General features: G+C 38.2%; 1 protein-coding gene across 1 annotated transcript in view; it reads left to right on the top strand.

Moving 5' to 3' along the window:
- The window catches only part of DEGS2 (delta 4-desaturase, sphingolipid 2), an 84,939-nt gene that overhangs the window by 56,216 nt on the left and 9,489 nt on the right, over positions 1–19,234 (top strand). The window contains exon 2 of the mRNA XM_074213079.1: positions 6,338–7,080. Within this exon, the coding sequence (XP_074069180.1) occupies positions 6,338–7,080 (743 nt within the window). The remainder of the gene's footprint in view (positions 1–6,337; positions 7,081–19,234) is intronic.

Here is a 19,234-nt window from a genome sequence, read left to right as displayed (position 1 = left end):
TTTTTTGTTTTCCTTGTGAGTTGGTGATCATTAATAGTAGGTGTGTGTTAGTTTGTATTCAATATCATTGACCATTCTTCCACTTCACTATTAACTACAGCACACCTGCTCGGCCCACCAGAGATTTGTTGGCCAAGGAGTTTTTAGAATGAGAAATTTTAATCCTTCTAGCCATAGAAAGTTCAATAACCTCTGGCTTCTTTCCAAGGGAATTTTATATCTACTTTGTTAGAAGAAGTTAATTCCTGCTATAGTTGGTTTTAACAATCAATGAAGAAGCATTTTAAGTTTCTAGGGGTTAAGTACTGGAAATATGAAGACAAAAAATGGAAGTCCATCTTCAAAGAGCATAGGAGGAGACAATATGTACATGTTATTGTTCAATTGTTTCTAGTAGTGTTCAACTCTTTGTGATGCCATTTGGTATTTTCTTGGCAAAGATATAGAAATGGTTTGCCATTTCCTTCTCTAATAAACATATTATAAATATACAAGATAAATGAGGTAATTTTATTTGTGTGTTTAAAAAAGAACCAATTTTATTTTTGTGTTTGAGTACTAAATACTATTATCTGGGCTGGGAGGGGCAGGGGAAAATCAGGAAAGATTTATTGGAACTAAATTTTGAGGCATGTTAGAGGTTCTGAGAGGTGAAGGTGAGGGGAATTTATGTGAGTCATGGGGAGAGGAGATAGAAAGTAATGATTGAGGAGCAAGGTCAGTTTAGTTAGTCCAAAAAGAACAGTAAGTTGGATACAAGCTGTGGAGGTTTTTAAATTTCAAAAGAGGATTCTTGATTGATTCTATGGGCAATAGGGAGCCATTGGAGTTTGTTGAACAGAAGAGTGACAGGTACATACATGTGCTTAGAAATATCATTTATGGGGGGGGCAGCTAGATGGCACAGTGGATAGAGCACCAGCCCTGGAATCAGTAGGACCCGAGTCCAAATCAAGTCTCAGACACTTAATAATTGTCTAGCTGTGTGACCTTGGGCAAGTTACTTAATCCCATTGCCTTAAATAAAATAAAATAAACAATTTAAAAAAAAAAAGAAATATCGTTTAGGAAATTGTGTAAAGGATGCATTAGAAAGGGAAGAGATTTGAGGCAGAGAGGCTAATTAGGAGGCTATTATAATAGTCCAGCAAGAGGTGATGAATATATAGAGAGAGGAACAGAGATGATAAATTGGGGTGAAAGGACTACTTTGAAGCTGTCAATGCATATGAAAAGAAGGCTTATGGTGCTCTGGCATTATTGGATATCCAGCCTCAAAAGACAGTTAGTGATGTAATACTAGAACTCAAAACCCCTTTTGAGTACTAGAAGCTCTATGGTAACAGTTGGAAGTGAATGATGATGGGAGCAGCCAAATATACAGTATTTGGTATGAGATTTATAGAAACTTGGTATATCCATACTTGTTATCTATTATTTCAGTCTATTCATTGAAGGTCAAATAATGAAGCTTAAGCTTAAAGACTTTGGTCACATAATGAAAAGACAGAACTCATTAGAAAAGACCCTGATGTTAGGAAAGATTGAAGGCAAAAAGAAAAGACAATGGTAGATGATGGGATGGATAGAGAGTATCATGGAAGCAATGAACACGAACTTTATTTTTCTTTGAGTTACTTTAAATTTTATGTATTCATTTACATATTACTAAAATAGTCTTGTTGTAAGAGTTAATCCCCCCTCCCCCCACAAAAATAGAAAAACCTCATGAAAAATAAAGTGAGAGAAATAGAAAAAAAAATTGTTCTTTAGTCTGTGTTCAGATACCATCAGCTCTGCCTCTGGGATCACATTCTTTTCATAAGTCCATCAGAGAAGTTGCTTCAATTTTTTTTCCCCACAGTTGTTGTTGCTAATTGTTATATCCCTCCATCTGTTCCTCCCCCTCTTATTTATTTTATTCTCTTTCTCCTTTTACTTCATCCCTCCCTAAAAGTGTGCAATGAACATGAACTTGAATGGACATTAAGAGATAATGAAGGATAGAAGGGCCTGTTATACTGTGGTCCTTGGGATCACAAGAGATGTTCATAAAGAGTCAAGACATGAATGAACAGCTGAATAAAAACAACAAATCTGTATTTCCATCTATTCTAGCTTGTTTTATTCCCCTCTTTTCTGTTCTGTCTTGCCTGTTTGCATGTTGTTGACCCAGAATGTTTTATCAGAAAGATTCTTATCAAATGGGAGATTGTGGAAATGATTGGTAGGAAAGCCACAAAAGCTGGGGAACACTGAAGTGTGGGCCAAAGTTCAATGAAGACAATAATTAACTGCCTCTACCTTACTTTTGTTCAGCATTTTTTTTATAAATAGTATTTTAATTTTTTCCAATTATAAGTACAGTTAGTTTTCAACATTCATTTTTTATAAATTTTTTTTTTAGGTTTTTGCAAGGCAAATGGGGTTAAGTGGCTTGCCCAAGGCCACATAGCTAGGTAATTATTAAGTGTCTGAGACCAGATTTGAACCCAGGTACTCCAGACTCCAGGGCCGGTGCTTTATCCACTGTCCCACCTAGCCACCCCTATAAAATTTTGAATTTCAAGTTTTTCTCCCTTCTTCCCTCCCTCCCCAAGTCAGCAAGCAATTTGATATATTCACTAGCATTTAATTTTTTCAGTCAAATTTTTATTGATATCTTTGTCTTACTGTGCTTTATTCTGTAATAAAAAATATTAAGTGATTTCTGATAAAAGATAAAAAGTACATATCAAGAACAACTAAATGCATCCATTATCCCTGGCAGTAAATAAAATAGATCACATCCATGGTCTCCCATCTCAGAGAAGGGAGGTTGCATATCAATTTATTTTATTTTATTTTATTTTATTTTATTTTATTTTTGTTTTTTGCAAGGCAGTGGGGTTAAGTGGCTTGTTTGGGCCCACAGTTAGGTAATTATTAAGTGTCTGAAGTCAAATTTGAACTCAAGTTCCTCCCAACTCCAGATTTGGTGCTCTATCCACTGTGCCACCTAGTTAGCCCTTGCATAGCATTTTAAAATTACTTCCCTGTATGTCAGAATTGCAGAAACTCAGAGTTGGAAGGAATCTCAAAAGATGTCCAGTACAACTGTTGTCTCTACACTCAACTCAATAGGGAGTCATCAATCTCACAAGATGGAAGGATCCACTGTTTCACCAGGCAGTTTATTTGACTTGTAGATGTATTTCATTGTGACTAAGGCTTTCTTTATAGCTAGCTAAAATCTGCCTTTCTGTAACACATACCCATTATTCTTAGTCCTGCCCTTTGGAGAGAAGGAGAATCCCCTTTAGGTGATAGCTTTTTAGGTATTTCAAAGTCCCATCTGTTCCTGGTCTTTCCTTGTCTTTTCTCCACGTTATCTATCTCTCATTTGTTTAATCTCAGTATGGTATTTTTTTTAGTCTTCTTCAAACTCCTGTGGGTGGGTTCCAGTTTTGCATTGTCTTTCCTAAAATATTGAGTTCATAACTGGATATGTTACTCCAGATATAGTCTACTTGGGTAGAACTCCCTTACTTTGGACACTGTGCCTCTATTCTTGTGGCATTAGATATTATTATGATCTTTTTGAAGTGGCCTGCCTGTTGAGTTTGCAGTCTACAAAACCCCTCAGATTCTTTTTTTCCATACGTCTTTTGGTCTTTGCCACACCTTTCTTCTCTTACAAAGGTACAGCTGATTTTTTTAAACCTAAGTATTAGACTTAATATTTATCCTGCTTTCATTTTATCCTACAATATTAATCTCATTAGCCCATTCTCTGTCCCAGTAAGTTTATTCTTGCTCTCCCTTCCAGCATTTTGATGTCAGATCTTTGGACAATGCTTTTAGAGCTCTTTATTTTAGTTGACAGTCATTGAAGACTAAGCCTTAGTTTTGACACTTGACCATTTCTGAATCTACCCATACTCATTTAGCTGATGACTGCATATTATCAAGGATGGCATGAGAGACTTTGACAAATGGCTAACATTACTTTCTTCCACCAGAATTGACCCATTGCACCTGCTTTCTTCTAATTTTATAGAAATTTTAAAATGTATGTGTTCAAAGGGACTTTGGAATCACAGAATTGAAGAGGACATTGCAAGACATTTGGTCTAATCTTTTTATTTTATTAAGAAGATTGGGAGACCTTAAAAGAGGGAGTGGCTACAAGTGGAGGAAGCAAATAATGACTTCAACTGGAATAATGAATAAATTTAGTATGTTTATCTGGAGAAGAAAAGACTTAAGGGGTATATGACAATGCCTTCAGGTCTTGGAAGGGCTCTTATGTAGAAGAGTAAGTAGCCTAGTTCTGCTCTCTCTAGGAGAGAAGAACAAAGAATGACTTTTCCATAGAAGGAAAAAACTTCCTACTAGAAAAATAGAATAGACAACAGATGTTTGGATAGTGATGAAACATAGGCTTTTTGTTATGTGATTTATCATAGGTTTGTCTGTTGTTCATAATATATGTGTGTTCATAATATATATATACATATATATACATACACACACATGCAAAGACGTACCTTATACATCATTATGTGATATTTATGTTATAATAAAGCATAAATGTTTACATATCTAACATATACTCTGTAGTCATCCACAAGTATGTATAGAGCATACCCTATATGCAAAGTTCTGAACTCTGTTTTTGGCCCTCTAATATGTGCAAAGCAAAAGAAAACACGATTCTTTTTTTTTTTTTTTTTTTGCAAGGCATATGGGGTTAAGTGGCTTGCCCAAGGCCACACAGCTAGGTAATTATTAAGTGTCTCAGACTGGATTTGAACCCAGGTACTCCTGACTCCAGGGCCAGTGCTTTATCCACTGTGCCACCTAGCCGCCCCCGAAAGCACAATTCTTTAAGGAACTGATCATCTAATAGGGTGCATGAGTCATTAAAAAGACAAAAATAAAATAATTATAATGCAAGTTAGTTTAGAATAGTGGAAAGAGTACTGGCCAGATCAAGAGATATGGGTTCTAAACCTAGCATGACTAAGAACAACTCAAATGACCTTGGGAAATTTGCATTCTTCACCCAACCATGTCCCTGGAGAATGCAAATGACTCTGATGGGAGCAAAGTAGAGAGAACACAAACACCACTCTCAGGGAATCCTTTATCTCAAAGGAGTGTAAAATGGACACAGATAAGTCTAACAAACTATCATGGGAATGCTTAGAGGATGGCAAAACCTTTGATGTCATGCTATTGCAAATAAACTTTATAAGCAGTTTGGCTTAATATAAATTCTTCTTTCCTAGCAGATTCTGTATAGTATTTGAAAAATAAATAAAGCTTGCTTATTACAAATTTAAAACATGTCAGACTTTGGGCTTTCAAAGAAATTACCCAAAACATCCCTCTTTATTGAAGGAGAGATGTGAGAGTATGCCTCCTGACTCTCTTGTATTGTTGTCCACTTAAGGCAATGAGAAAATAAAAAGCAAAAACCAAATATTTATTGAGTGTTTATTATGTGCCAGTCACTATCCTAAGTATTAAGGTTAACAGAAAGATAAAAACATGATTTCTGTCCTCAGGGAGTTCACATTCCCATAGAGGAAATGGTATTAAAAAAACTTGTATGTACCAAATAGTGATCTGTCTAGCTGTCTATCGATGGATCCATCCATCTAAATATCAATCTCTATGAAGATGTGTGTATACATGTACATGTATGTTGCATGCATATATTTATGGTGTATAGCGCTATGCACACATAATTTCAGAGGGCACACATTAAAATTGAGGGTAACCAGAAAAGTCCTCTTGTAGAAGGTGAGATTTGATCTAAGTCATGAAGGAAGCCTGAGAAGTCTGAGGAGAGAGCAATTTGAAGAAGAGAGGAAAATCTGAAGAAGAAGAGAGCCTTTAGACTAAGAGGAAAAATCAAGAAAATAAAGCCTTTTGAGATGTCAACAGGGATGAAGGGAGTCTGTGAATGGATGGATAAAAGCAAGAGTAAGGGACCTCTAGCATGGGGAACAGCCTGTAAAAGGGCCTCGAGTTGGCAGAGAGTGTGGCTTTTGGGAGGAATAGAAAAGAGACCTATGCTGCCATATTGTAAAGTACCTGGAGAAATTTAAATTTGGAGAACTACTTCATTGAACACTTAAATATTTCAATGGATGGTTTTTTAATTCCCTTCTAATTCTAAAGTTCTCTTGTTCTATGTGCTAAGTGAGTATATTATACCCAAATTCTATCCAAATGAATGTATTACATTTTTTCTGTGTGCTCACTTCAAAACCCCATTATCCACAAGGTGAAAGATTTGCTTCTTCTTGCTTTGAATCTCTCTCTCTCTCTCTCTCTTTCTCTTTAGCTAAGTATCCAGCCATCAAATCACTGATGGGCCCAGATCCATACTTGAAATGGATTGTATCCTGCATGGTGCTGACCCAGTTCTGCGCTTGCTACATGGTCAAAGACTTGTCATGGCGATGGGTCTTCTTCTGGGCCTATGCCTTTGGGGGCTGTGTGAACCACTCCTTGACCCTGGCTATCCATGACATCTCCCATAACGTGGCCTTTGGGAACAAATTTATTCAGCGGAACCGCTGGTTTGCAGTCTTCGCCAACCTCCCTATTGGCGTGCCATACTCCGCCTCCTTCAAGAAGTATCACATTGACCACCATCGCTACTTGGCTGGTGACAGACTAGATGTGGACATCCCCACAGACTTTGAGTGTTGGTTCTTCTGCACTCCGATGAGGAAGCTCCTCTGGCTCTTCCTGCAACCGTTGTTTTACGGTCTACGTCCGTTCTTTGTGAACCCCTTGGCCATTACACAGATGGAGATCTGCAATATCCTGACTCAGCTTGCAGTCAACATTATGATTTATATATTATGGGGACTGAAGCCAATTGTATATTTTATTGCAGGCACTATCCTCTGTACAGGAATACACCCCTTCTCTGGTCACTTCATTGCTGAGCACTATCTGTATTTGAAGGGCTATGAAACCTATTCCTACTATGGACCCCTCAACTGGATGACCTTTAATGTGGGCTACCACATGGAACACCATGACTTTCCCAGTATCTCAGGTTTCAAGCTGCCTATGGTAGGTGGGACTCCTTTAAGGGAGATTTTCTCAATCTTTCTGTGTTGAGTGTGAGTAGACGGCCAATTTAGTTCTCTTCCACAAAATTTATTAGATGTACTATTTGTCATAAACTGTGTGATAGGGTCCATAAATTGTTATAAATATAACTCTAATATTCAGAATATTTGTTAATACTAAACATCATTATAGCATATAATTATATTAATATAGTATATATACAATGAAGCATCATCAGAGTAATAGTAAGACTATGTTATAGATGAACTGCTGATCTTAGTGAAATGAGCTTCTATACCTGAAAATCCCCACCCTGATAAAATTATAGATCCAGATTTTTTTAAAAGGCTAATAATAATCACATTTAAGATGTGTAAGGCACTTGCTTTATGATGTCCCATTGAGGTAGATGTTTATTTTCCTCATTCTACAGTAATGGAAATTGAGGCTCAGAAAGGTTAAGTGACTTGCCCATGGTCCCACAACTAGAACCAAGGTCTCCTGACTTGGGATCAATGGATGATATATTTAAAGCTGGTCATCTAGTCCAGCTTCCTTATTTTATAGACTTAGAATGATTAAATGATTTGCTCAGGCTCATACTACTAGGATTTGATGTAGGATTCAAATCAAGGTCTTTCTTATTCCAAATCATATCCACTAGGCCAGTGGTATCCAATTCAAATAGAAATGGATTCTTCCTGCCCCATATTGATTTAGAAAACCGCAAATTGAAAATGCTAATATTATATAGTTGTTGTTGTTATTATTATTATTATTATTTTATTATTTTATTATTATTAGCAACACAGTGGGGTTAAGTAACTTGCCCAAGGTCACACAGCTAGGTAATTATTAAGATCTGAGGTCAGATTTGAACTCAGTAGAGTGGGGAATGACAAATATTTATTGAGCCCCAACTATATGCCTTCTCTAGCTAAGTGGTTCAGTGGATGGAGTGCTAGGCCTGGAGTCAGGAAGACCTGAATTCAAATCCAGTCTCAGACTTAGGTGACCTTGGGCAAGTCACTTGACCCTCAGTTTCCTCACCTGTAAAATCAGCTAGAGAAGGGAATGGCAAAAACTATGTCAAAAAAAAAATCTCAAATGGGGTCTGGAAGAGTCAGACAGAACTGATAAGATCAAGCAACAGCAACAAATGTGGTTACTAGTATTTTACAAAAACCTCATTTGCTCCCTACAACTTTGTGAGGTAGTGTTTTAAGGAACCTACTTTTCTGGGAATGAATCTGAGACAGACTGAGGTTTACTGACTGGCCTCGGGCCACATAAGCATCTGAGTCCTGGGGTGGTTAGGTGGCGCAGTGGATAGAGCACTGGCCCTGGAGTCAGGAGTACCTGAGTTCAAATTCGGCCTCAGACACTTAATAATTACCTAACTATGTGGCCTTGTGGCCTTGGGCAAGCCACTTAACCCTTGCAGAAACCTTAAAAAAAGAGTCTGAGTCCAGGTTTGAACTTAGGTCCAATGAGATACCTAGCCTCCTGTAGGGTTTGTGAATGATAGCCACATGAAACAAAGGGTAAAAGGATTAAAAGAGGTCATGGAAGGAAAACCAGAAGTCCCAGACCTAAGAATTTACATCTTAGTTTATAAGCAATTGAGAAACCTAGAAAACTTATGAACCAGGGAACATTATGTGTGGGTTGGGGAGCAGAGGGAGTACCAAAGGCTGGGTATGGAGGCGGAAGATATCATATTCAAAGAAAAAGATAAGGAGGATCTGGGTCAGGATGGTGGCTATGGGGATGGAGAAGAGGAGGGTAAGGATTCGATACTAGAGAATCTAACCTTTTCTTTTGCAGGGATATAAGTTTTTCTTTTTTTGGCCATCAGTCTACTAACTGACCTTAGATTGAGAGCTAGAAGAATCTGTAGCAGTTGGTCATCTTGACCAACCCCTTGATTTTACAGATGAGAAAGCTGAGAGTCTGAGCAGCTTGCTTAGTGTTATGCCCTCCAGGATGTGTGGAGGCAGAGTTTCAATTCCCTTTTCTCCAATTCCAGAGCTAGTGTCCTTTTCCTTAGACTGTGACAAGAGGTCAGAGTCACCTCCATGCTAGGATTTTTGGGTGGAGAGGCAATCAGGGTTAAGTGACTTGCCCAGAGAGAGAGATATAGCCTAAAGTATCTGAGGCTTGGATTTGAACTCAAGGTTCTCCTTGGCAGGTAGAATCCCAAGTATTTTATATTGTCCCTACTTTAAATTGAATTTCTCTTTCTATCTCTTGCTGCTGGGCTTTACTGGTAAAATTTAGAAATTTTGATGATTTATATGGGTTTATTTTATGTTCTACAACTTTGTTAAAGTTGTTGTTTCTAGTTTTTTAGTTGATTTTCTAGACTTCTCTAAGTTTATCATATCATCTGCAAAGAGTGAGAGTTTTGTTTCCTCTTTGCCTATTCTAATTCCTTCAATTTCTTTTTCTTCTCTTATTGCTAAAGTTAACATTTCTAGTGCAATACTGAATAATAGTGATGATAATGGGCACTCTTGTTTCACCCCAATCTTACTGGAAATGCTTCTAGCTTCTCCCCATTACATATAATGCTTGCTGATGGTTTTAGATAGATACTGTTTATCATTTGAAGGAAAACTCTGATATTCCTATGCTCTCTGGTGTATTTAGTAGGAATGGATTTTTATTTTTTAATTTTTTCCCAATTGACATTTGATTTTATTTTTCCAATTAGATAATATGAAAGGTTTTCACATGTATATGCATATTTATAAGTGATGTAATTTCCTTCCACCTTTCCTTCCCACCCCTCACCAGTGAACAGTCTGGTGAATATTGTACATATACATTTGTGTTTAACATGTTTACAAATTGGGGCAGCTAGGTGGTGCAGTGGATATAGCACCAGCTCTGGAATCAGGAGGACCTGAATTCAAATCCAATCTCAGACACTTAATAATTAGCTGTGTGACCTTGGGCAAGCCACTTTAACCCCATTGCCTGTTGCAAAAACCTAAAAAAAAAAATGTTTACAAATTACAGATTTTTTGTATGAGGAATTAGGACTAAGGGAAAAGGAAGACAACCATGAGAAAGGAAAGAAGAACATAAGAAAAAATTTTTAAAATGAATATGGTGTTGTTCATTCAGATTCAGAAGGGTTTTGTTTTGTTTTGTTTTCCTTCCTCTGGATGGGGATAACATTGTCCATAGCCGGTCTTCTAGGGTTGCCCTAGCTCTCTGAACTGCTGAGAGGAGCTGCATTCATCAAGGTTGAACAATTCATAATGTTGTTAATGTGTAATAATGTTTTCTTGTTCAGTTCAGCATCAGTTCCTGTAATTTGTTATGTGCTTCTCTAGAGACCGACCAAGGAATGGGTTTTTATTTTTATTTTTTTATTAAAAAATATTTTATTTGTTTTCCAGTTATATACAATGGTAGTTTCTACCAATCATTTTTTTGCAAAATTTTTCCCCCTCCCCTCCCTCCTCTCCCCTCTCCCCCCTCCTCTCCCCTCTTCCCCATTAGAAGTCAGTCTGAATGACTTTACATTTGTTGCCATGATATACATGTATCAAAATTGAATGTGTTGAGAGAAAAAATATATCCTTAAAAAGTAAAATATTAGAGATAGCAAAATTATGTAATTCATAATTAAAAAATTGAAGGTAATAATCTTTGGTCTTTGTTTAAACTCCGCTGTTCCTGATTCAACCTTTCTGGAGACCAATTTGGAATTGTACCCAAAGGACAATAAAAATGTGCATACTCTTTGATCCAGCAAAACTACTTTCTGGGTCTGTATCCTGAAGAGATCATGAAAAATGGTAAAAATATCATATATACAAAAATATTCATAGAAGCCCTGTTTGTGGTGGCAACGACCTGGAAATTGAGTAGATGTCCATCAATTGAGGAATGGCTGAACAAATTATATATGTATGTTATGGAACACCATTGTTCTATTAGAAACCAAGAGGGATGGGAATTCAGAGAAACCTAGAAGGATTTATGTGAACTGATGTTGAGCAAGATGAATAGAACCAGAAGAACACTGTATACCATAACAGCAACATGGGGCTGATGACCAATGTTGAAGGACTTGCTCATTCCATCAGTGCAATAATCAGGCACAATTTTAGGGTGTCTGTGATGGAAAATACCATCTGTATCCAGATAAAGAATTGTGGAGTTTTTTTTTTAAATTGTGGAGTTTAAACAGAGATCAAATACTACTACCTTCATTTGAAAAAAAGTTGTCTTATGAACTACATAATTTTTCTACCTCTAATATTTTTTCCTCAAGGATATGATTTCTCTCTCAACACATTCAATTTTGATCAATGTATAGCATGGAAACAATGTAAAGATTATCAGACTGCCTTCTGTTGGGGAGGGGAAGGAAGGGAAGGTGGGGGAAAAAGTGTAAAATTCAAAACCTTACAAAAATGATATGTAGAAACTACTATTGTATATAATTATAAAACAAATAAAATATTTTCTTTTGTTTTTTTGTTTTTAAATTTTTGCAAGGCAATGGGGTTAAGTGGCTTGCCCAAGGCCACACAGCTAAGTAATTATTAAGTGTCTGAGGCTGGATTTGAACCCAGGTACTCCTGACTCCAGGGCCAGTGCTCTATCCACTGCACCACCTACCGCCCCCAAATAAAATATTTTTAAAAATAAATTTCGTTATTCCTTCTCTGGATATAGATGGTATTCTCCCTTACAGATCTCCTAAAATTGTCCCTGATTATTGCACTGATGAAATGAGCAATCCCTTAAGGTTGATCATCACCCCCATGTTGTTTTTAAGGTATACATTGTTCTTTTGGTTCTGCTCATTTCGTTCAGTATCAGGTCATGCAAATCCTTCCAGGCTTCTCTGAATCCCTTAACCCTGATTACCTCACATCCAGGGCCATCTCCAGCATCCTGATCCATATCTGACCACTGGATCCTGATGACTCTGGAGGAGAAAGTGAAGCTGGTGACTTAGCATCAAATCCAATTCACTAGCTTGTCATGACATCATTTTTCTGGGATTTCAAGATTTTCTTCATTAAAACAAGAAAAAAATTCAAGGAAGAGTAACATAAGATTAGTACAATAGTGTTCTTTCATATACATATACCACAATTTTTTCAGACATTCCCCAGTTGATGGACATTCACTTGATTTCCAATTCCTTGCCACTACAAACAGCTGCTGAGAATATTTTTGTACATGTGGGGTTTTTACCCTTTTTCATGATCTTTTCACGGTACAGACTCAGTAGTGGTATGACTGGATCAAAGGAAGGAATGGATTTTTAATAGGAACAGGATGTCAAAAACTTTTTTAGCATCTATTGAGATAATATTTCTTTTAATTTTGTTATTGAGATGGTTAGTTTTTTTTAGGTTTTTTTTTTTTTGCAAGGCAATGGGGTTAAATGGCTTGCCCAAGGCCACACAGCTAGGTCATTATTAAGTACCTGAGGGCGGATTTGAACTCAGGGACTCCTGACTCCAGGGCCGGTGCTCTATCCACTGCGTCTCCTAGCCACCCCTTAATATAGTTAGTTTTACTGGTAGTTTTCCTGATTGGATCAACCCTGCATTTCCTGGTGTAAATTCCACCTGGTCATACATAGTGTATGATCTTGGTGATAAATACATACATGCTATGATTAACAGATTTGAAAAGGGTCACAGCAGACATTATAATGACCCAGTTTTACTTATTAACTAGCTCATTCATTTTTAGGCAGAGAGACTTATCCCTGTAGATAATTTTTTCAAAGCCATTGCAACTCATTAAGATCATCTGTTAAGGGGTGGCTAGGTGGCCTAACCCTAACCCTTTCTTACTATTCCAGCTCAATTTCTATGTTTTTTGCATAGTGGCTGCCATTATTCCCTTCTTCCTCAGCTCTCCTTCAAAGAGTCATGGGGCAGAGGATGAAGAGCTTGCCTCACAATAAGGAAGCCAACCTGAGTTTGAATTCTACTACCAGTTTTCATTGGTTGTGTGACTCTAAGTTAATTACTTAGCATATAAATTCCCTTTAAGATTTCTTAAGACCATAAGGTATAAAAGGGGCCTTAGAATCATAGAGTATAGATAATATAGAACATAAATAACATAACAAGGTAGCTGGGGAATCAGAGTTCAGCCTCTTACAAAGTGTGATCAGGAGATATCTACAGACTTTCAGAAGATCTGTGAGATCAAAATTATTTTCATAATAAAGCTAGAATGTTTTCATTTTTGTTACAGTAAATGGGTATATATCTATAAATACACATACTCATATACAAACACACATACACACACACACACACACACACACACACACACAAGCTTTGGAGGAGGGATTGCCTACTAATTTTTAAGGTATAAAAAGTCCTCAAATGAAAAAGTTTGAGAACCACAGATTTAGTCAAACACCCAACACCAACTCCTATTTTACAGATGAGGCAACTGATAGGTTTACAACTTATAGACAGTGTTTAGGTATGTTGCTTGCCTACATTATCTAGATTAACTAAATATTAAAGCAAATGGGGGCGGCTAGGTGGCATAGTGGATAAAGCACCAGCCTTGGAGTCAGGAGTACTTGGGTTCAAATCCGGTCTCAGACACTTAATAATTACCTAGCTGTGTGGCCTTGGGGTTAAGCTCATCAATAGAAATCGTGGGTCCTTAAGTGCCAAAGTAATTTTTAAAATTTCTGTGAAGCTTTTAAAATTTTTTTCATGAAAATCTCACCAATTACTAACAATGAATGAATGACTAAGCATTTATTAAGTGCCAGCTGAATACCTGAAAAGGACAGTCCTTGTGCTCCAGGAGAAGACAACCCACAGTGGAAGTTTCATTTCCAAGTCAGATGGAAAGGCTCCATGATTCTCATGGGGCAGTGACGAAGCCATTGAGGATGCTTCTTTAATGCCATTTCCTTTGATAAAATCATATCATTTTCTGATGTTGTACCATTTGACTTTGGCAAGGACTTTGGTTTTTCTGGGTTTTCAGTAGCTGTTTTGTTTCCTTGGCTAAGGTTGGGGGTGGGGAAGGCTGGAAGCAAGGCCAGTGGTTAGGCTGGGGTGCTTCTACTCCTGGCGTTCTTGGGATCACTTGCCTATGGGAATTGTCAAGTGTTAGTTGTTGGTGGTGATGGTGAACATGGGGATCCCTTTTTCCACACAGGTTTATCACTGATGACCAAAGGTCCTGGACTGGAAGCAGGCTCTAATACCTTTTCTTTATTCCTCTTTGGATTTTTTTGTTGTTTTAATGAAGAACATGAAATCAGAGAAAATGATGTCATGACAGGCAGATGATTTGGATTTGAGGTACGGGGGGTGGGGTTGCTGGCTAAGTCACCACCTTACTTTCTCCTCCAGAACCATCTGGGTCCAATGGTCAGATATGAATCAGGGCGATTGGAGATAACCCTGGATGAGAGACAGTCAAGGTTAGGTGACTTGCCCAAGGTCACACAGCTAGTAATTGTCTGAAGCCACACATGAGCTCAGGTCCTTCTGACTTTAGGGTCAGCACTCTACTGTTTACACCATCTGGCTAGATGGAGGCTGAGAGTGGAGAAATGATTTGTTTGAGGTCACATAGCCAGTAGAATTAGAACCTAGGTCTCCTTGTTCCCAGAATAGGAATTCTTCCTCTTCTTGCCTATTTCTGAGTCTTGTCAGGTAGTATGGAGCTAAGGGGAGCAAATTTGGATCAGGGAACAGCACTTTGGCAAATTTCTCATTGGTTTCTTCTCTCACCCTTTGCTTTTTTTTCCCATGGTGTACCTGCAAACTTTGCCTTGACTACTTCCTATTTCTCCATGTTTTGCAAGCTACCTTCTTTATTCAATACCCCTTTTCCTTTCCAATTGTACTCCCCTTTTGCCCCCCCCCCCCCACTTCCACTTTACATCATACTGGGCTTCAACCTTCTCCTTTTGAGGACAAGTGAGTTACTCATTAAACCTGGGCAGGGTTACTCTCCTGAGGGACCAGAAACCTGTTGGCCAGCTTTGGCACCTGTTGCCTGTGAGGGGGTCCTATGGGAGGTATGTAGAGCATTGTTAAGGTAGGGAAATCCTGGGAGCCAGTGACTGAATAAATCAGAGGCTGGCCTCCTCTAGTCAGGGTGAAAGTTCATCATTCTTCATCTCTACCTTGGCTTTGGCCTCACGTCATCTCCCCTTTTCAGCTTTATCTTCAGAAGGTACATAGAATAGGTATTTAATAGCTTGTTCTAGAATTGAGTTGAATTGGCCTCTTAAAGAAAGCTAACAAACTGGATTATATACTGTAGATATAACTCCCCCAACTATTTTAACATGAAGATCAACAGAATTGAACTTAAAACCTAAACTCTTGTATTTTGCAATATATCCATATCCCTTCACCACCAGTGCCTTAGTTGTCTGTCAAAAAAATTGGATAGAATCTTAAAAGATTAACCTATACCTCCCATATATATGAATATGTGCAAGGTTACACAGCTAGTTGAAGGCAAATGTGGAATTTTCTCTTCTATCAATGGTTACTGACTTGAGTCATTAAAAAGTTATTTGTGCATTTCTATTAAACAACTTAACAGTACTAAATATTAAGATAAAAACTTAACATTCTCCCATATCACTGGTGAGGTAAAAATAACATTAGGGATTTTTTAATAAACAGTTTGTGTTTATTTCACCTAATATTGGTCTGTTAGGTGAGAGCCACAGACATAAGGAGATTCTGCATAAAATCAGAGTATGCACAGCACCTGCAGTGCTAACACCAAAATTAATTCAATAAGCAATTACCAACTGTACAGAGACTTGAAGTTCAGTCTTTTTGTTTAGCAAATTTAAATCTTTTCTTGTATAGGAGTTTTGAATATTTATGAACTGAAAATACTGTTGGCTGATAAAACTTGCTAAAAATGTTACTGCTGAATGTACAAGTCACAGATCATGCCAATATAACAAAGATAACCCTGTTTGAAGATTACAATGTGCTAGACATTCATGGGGAAAAAACCCGACAGACAGACAGACACACACAAACACACACACACACACCTCTAAACAAATTAATCCAAACAACATCTGAGAATCTGGACACTTCACAGATGTGTGTCATTAATATGACAGGTATATCAAAACCTTTGTTGTTGTTCATTCAATTCTGTGGTGTCTGACTCTCTGTGATTGCATTTGTGTTTTCTTGGCAAAGATACTTTAGTGGTTTGCTATTTTCTTCTCCAGCTCATTTTCCATTTAAGGGATCTGAGGCAAGTAGGGCTAAATGACTTGCTCAGGGTCACGCAACTAGAAAGTGCATGAGGCCAGATTTGAACTCAGGAAGAGCAGTCTTTGTGACTCCAGGTTCAGTTTTAATTTCAAGTTGCCACTTTTGTTTTACTAATAGTAAGTTATGGCTTCAGTGCCAACATGGGGAGGGTTCTCCCACCTAATCTGTATTCTTGCCAAACTGGGCTATGCTCTGCCCCGGCTGGCATTGATCCCTTTGTCCACAATGTTATCAATTCTCAGGTTGCCCTTCCTCCTATCCCTCTTAGCCTCTTGAATTTTCACCAATTCTCCCCTCACCCAAAGCCATCCTTCCCACAGGAATCTCCAGTGCCATCTTGTTAGGCATTTCTCTGTGGCCCTTAGGTATTTTTATGTAGAATAGATAGAAAATGAATTAGGAAGTCAGATTCTAACCTTAAAAGCTGTGTAACTCTGAGCAAGTCACTTGGTCTCAGTTTCTCCATTTGTAAACTGGGGATATCAATAGGCCTACTTCACAGGATTGTTGTAAGGACTAAAGAAAACATCATATGTAAAGTGATTTGCTAACCTTAAAGGGCTGTAGCAATGTTATTTATTGTCAATAATAATAATAATCTCCCAATTAGATGTGAGGGGAAACTTCCTAACAAATAAATGCATTTGAGGATAAGTGAGGTGATTGGTAGATCTACAAGCAGGACACAATCTGAGCTGAACTGACTTCAGTCAATCTGTAGTTATAAAGTGCTTCCTAGATACTGCAGGGGCAGCCAGGTGCTGCAGGATAGGATAAAGCCCCAGGCCCAGAGTCAGAAAGACCTGAGTTCAAATCCAGCCTCAGATACTTACTAGCAGTGTGACCCTGGACAAGTCATTTAATCTAATTCACTGGAGATGGCAAATCTCTCCAGTACCTTTGCAAGAAAACCCCTTAGGTGTTGGGAATATAAATATGATGAATGAAACACTCTTACTTACAGGGAGTTTATGGTTCAAGCACATTTAGAAATGTATGCAGTTGAAATATGAGATGAACAAGTACAAGTATATACAAACTTGTTTAAATGTAGTTTGGAAGGGAAGCTGGGATGAAGAAGGCTTCATGCAGAGAATGGTGCTGTGAGCTGTGGGAGAGAGAGTGACACACATATATAAAAGTTATAGGTCTCTATAAATTTCTTTGTATTTTTTTTTTGCTTTTTGTTTTGCAAAGCAATGGAGTCAAGTGACTTGCCCAAGGTTACACAGCTAGGTATTTATTAAGTGTCTGAGGCTGGATTTGAATTCAGGTCCTCCTGACTCCAGGGTCAGTGCTCTATCCACTGTGCCCTCTAGCTGCCCCAATCTCTATATATTTCTAATACAGAGAGGGATATGTATAGAAGATGATAATTCAATGCATCCAAGCTGATGAAAGAGTGCACATGGTTACCCAGAGGGTTCAAGATCAAGAAGCTTTGAGACTGACACAGGTATGCCCCATACCAGAGGCAAGATCCCCTAATAATACATGGAGTCTGTGCCTTAGTTTTAAAATTCATCATTGCTTAATTCAGCACTGCTTAGAGAATCAATCTTTCCTAGGGACAGGGGATGACAGGAGAGATTGAGTGAAGAATAAAGTGGTTGTTGACTGTTGTTGTATCTGACTCTTTGTGGTACTGTTCTATCAGTTGTATTCTACTCTTCATGATTCCCTTTGGGGTTTTCTTGGCAAAGATACTAGAGTGGGTTCCCATTTTCTTCTCCCACTCATTTTCTAGATAAGGAAATTGAGGCAAACAGGATTAAGTGATTTGCCCAAGGTCACACAACTAGAACTTGCATAGGGTCAAATTTGAACTTAGGTCTTCCTGACTCCAGGCTCAGGGCTTTATACATGGCACCAACACTCCCAAGCTGTGCTTAATTTAAGCCATAAGCTCAGAGTTCCTATCCTGCCTCTTCCATTTATGTAGAACCACTTCTCTCTTCTGTCCCTCAGTTTTCTCCTCTGTAAAATGAGGAGTAGATATTACATGTGATTCCTTCTATCTCCAAATCCCCTGCTTGCCCATCCCAGTTCTGCCCCTGATTACCTGTGTGACCTTGGGCAGGTTACTTCATCTCTTACTGGGACTCAGATTCTTTATCTATTAGTCCAGTTATACACCTGCCATCCTTCTCTGTGAAGCCTCTGACCAACCTTTATAGAATCACAGTAATTTCTACTTTAACCAATAACTAAACTCCTCTAACATCACTAATGGGGGGGGGTCATCCAACTTCTACCTAAACACTACAGTGATGGGGAGCTTATGACCTTTACAGGTCACCTCTTCCTTCTTCCCTCTCAACCCCAATTTCCCTTTTGTTTGAATCCCATGCCTTTGGTTTATCTTGAAACTGGGTTGGTCGGAGGTTCCTTGAAATTCTGCCCTGCCCATGCTGGCTATGGATACTATATTTGGATCTAGGCTGATTATTTATGGTTTCCAGATTGGGAAGGTGGACCCCTTTACTATACCCAATCTATATGTACTGTTTGAGGCAGCTGGGACCCTCTTCCCCATCCTCATCCTCTCTCAGCTTAAGGGATCCAAATCTGCTTATCTTCGCTTTGAATATTGGTAAACCAAGATTCAGAAAGTCAAAGGCTATTGCTATTAGTCAGGTTCTTCACAAGGACATACTTCTTTTACAAATTTCTTCAAATCTTTTGGTCAGTTATACTCAAGGTCTCTTACTCTCACGGGTCCATCTTTTTTTAAGGTTTTTGCAAGGCAAATGAGATTAAGTCACTTGCCCAAGGCCACACAGCTAGGTAATTTTTAAGAGTCTGAAGCTGGATTTGAACTCTGGTACTCCTGACTCCAGGGCTGGCACTCTATCCACCTAGCTGCC

The sequence above is a fragment of the Macrotis lagotis genome, chromosome 1 (assembly GCF_037893015.1).
Source record: "Macrotis lagotis isolate mMagLag1 chromosome 1, bilby.v1.9.chrom.fasta, whole genome shotgun sequence".
Taxonomy (NCBI): Eukaryota; Metazoa; Chordata; class Mammalia; order Peramelemorphia; family Peramelidae; genus Macrotis; species Macrotis lagotis.
Note: the sequence above shows the minus strand (reverse complement) of the source record. Positions and strands in the feature narration are given on the sequence as shown.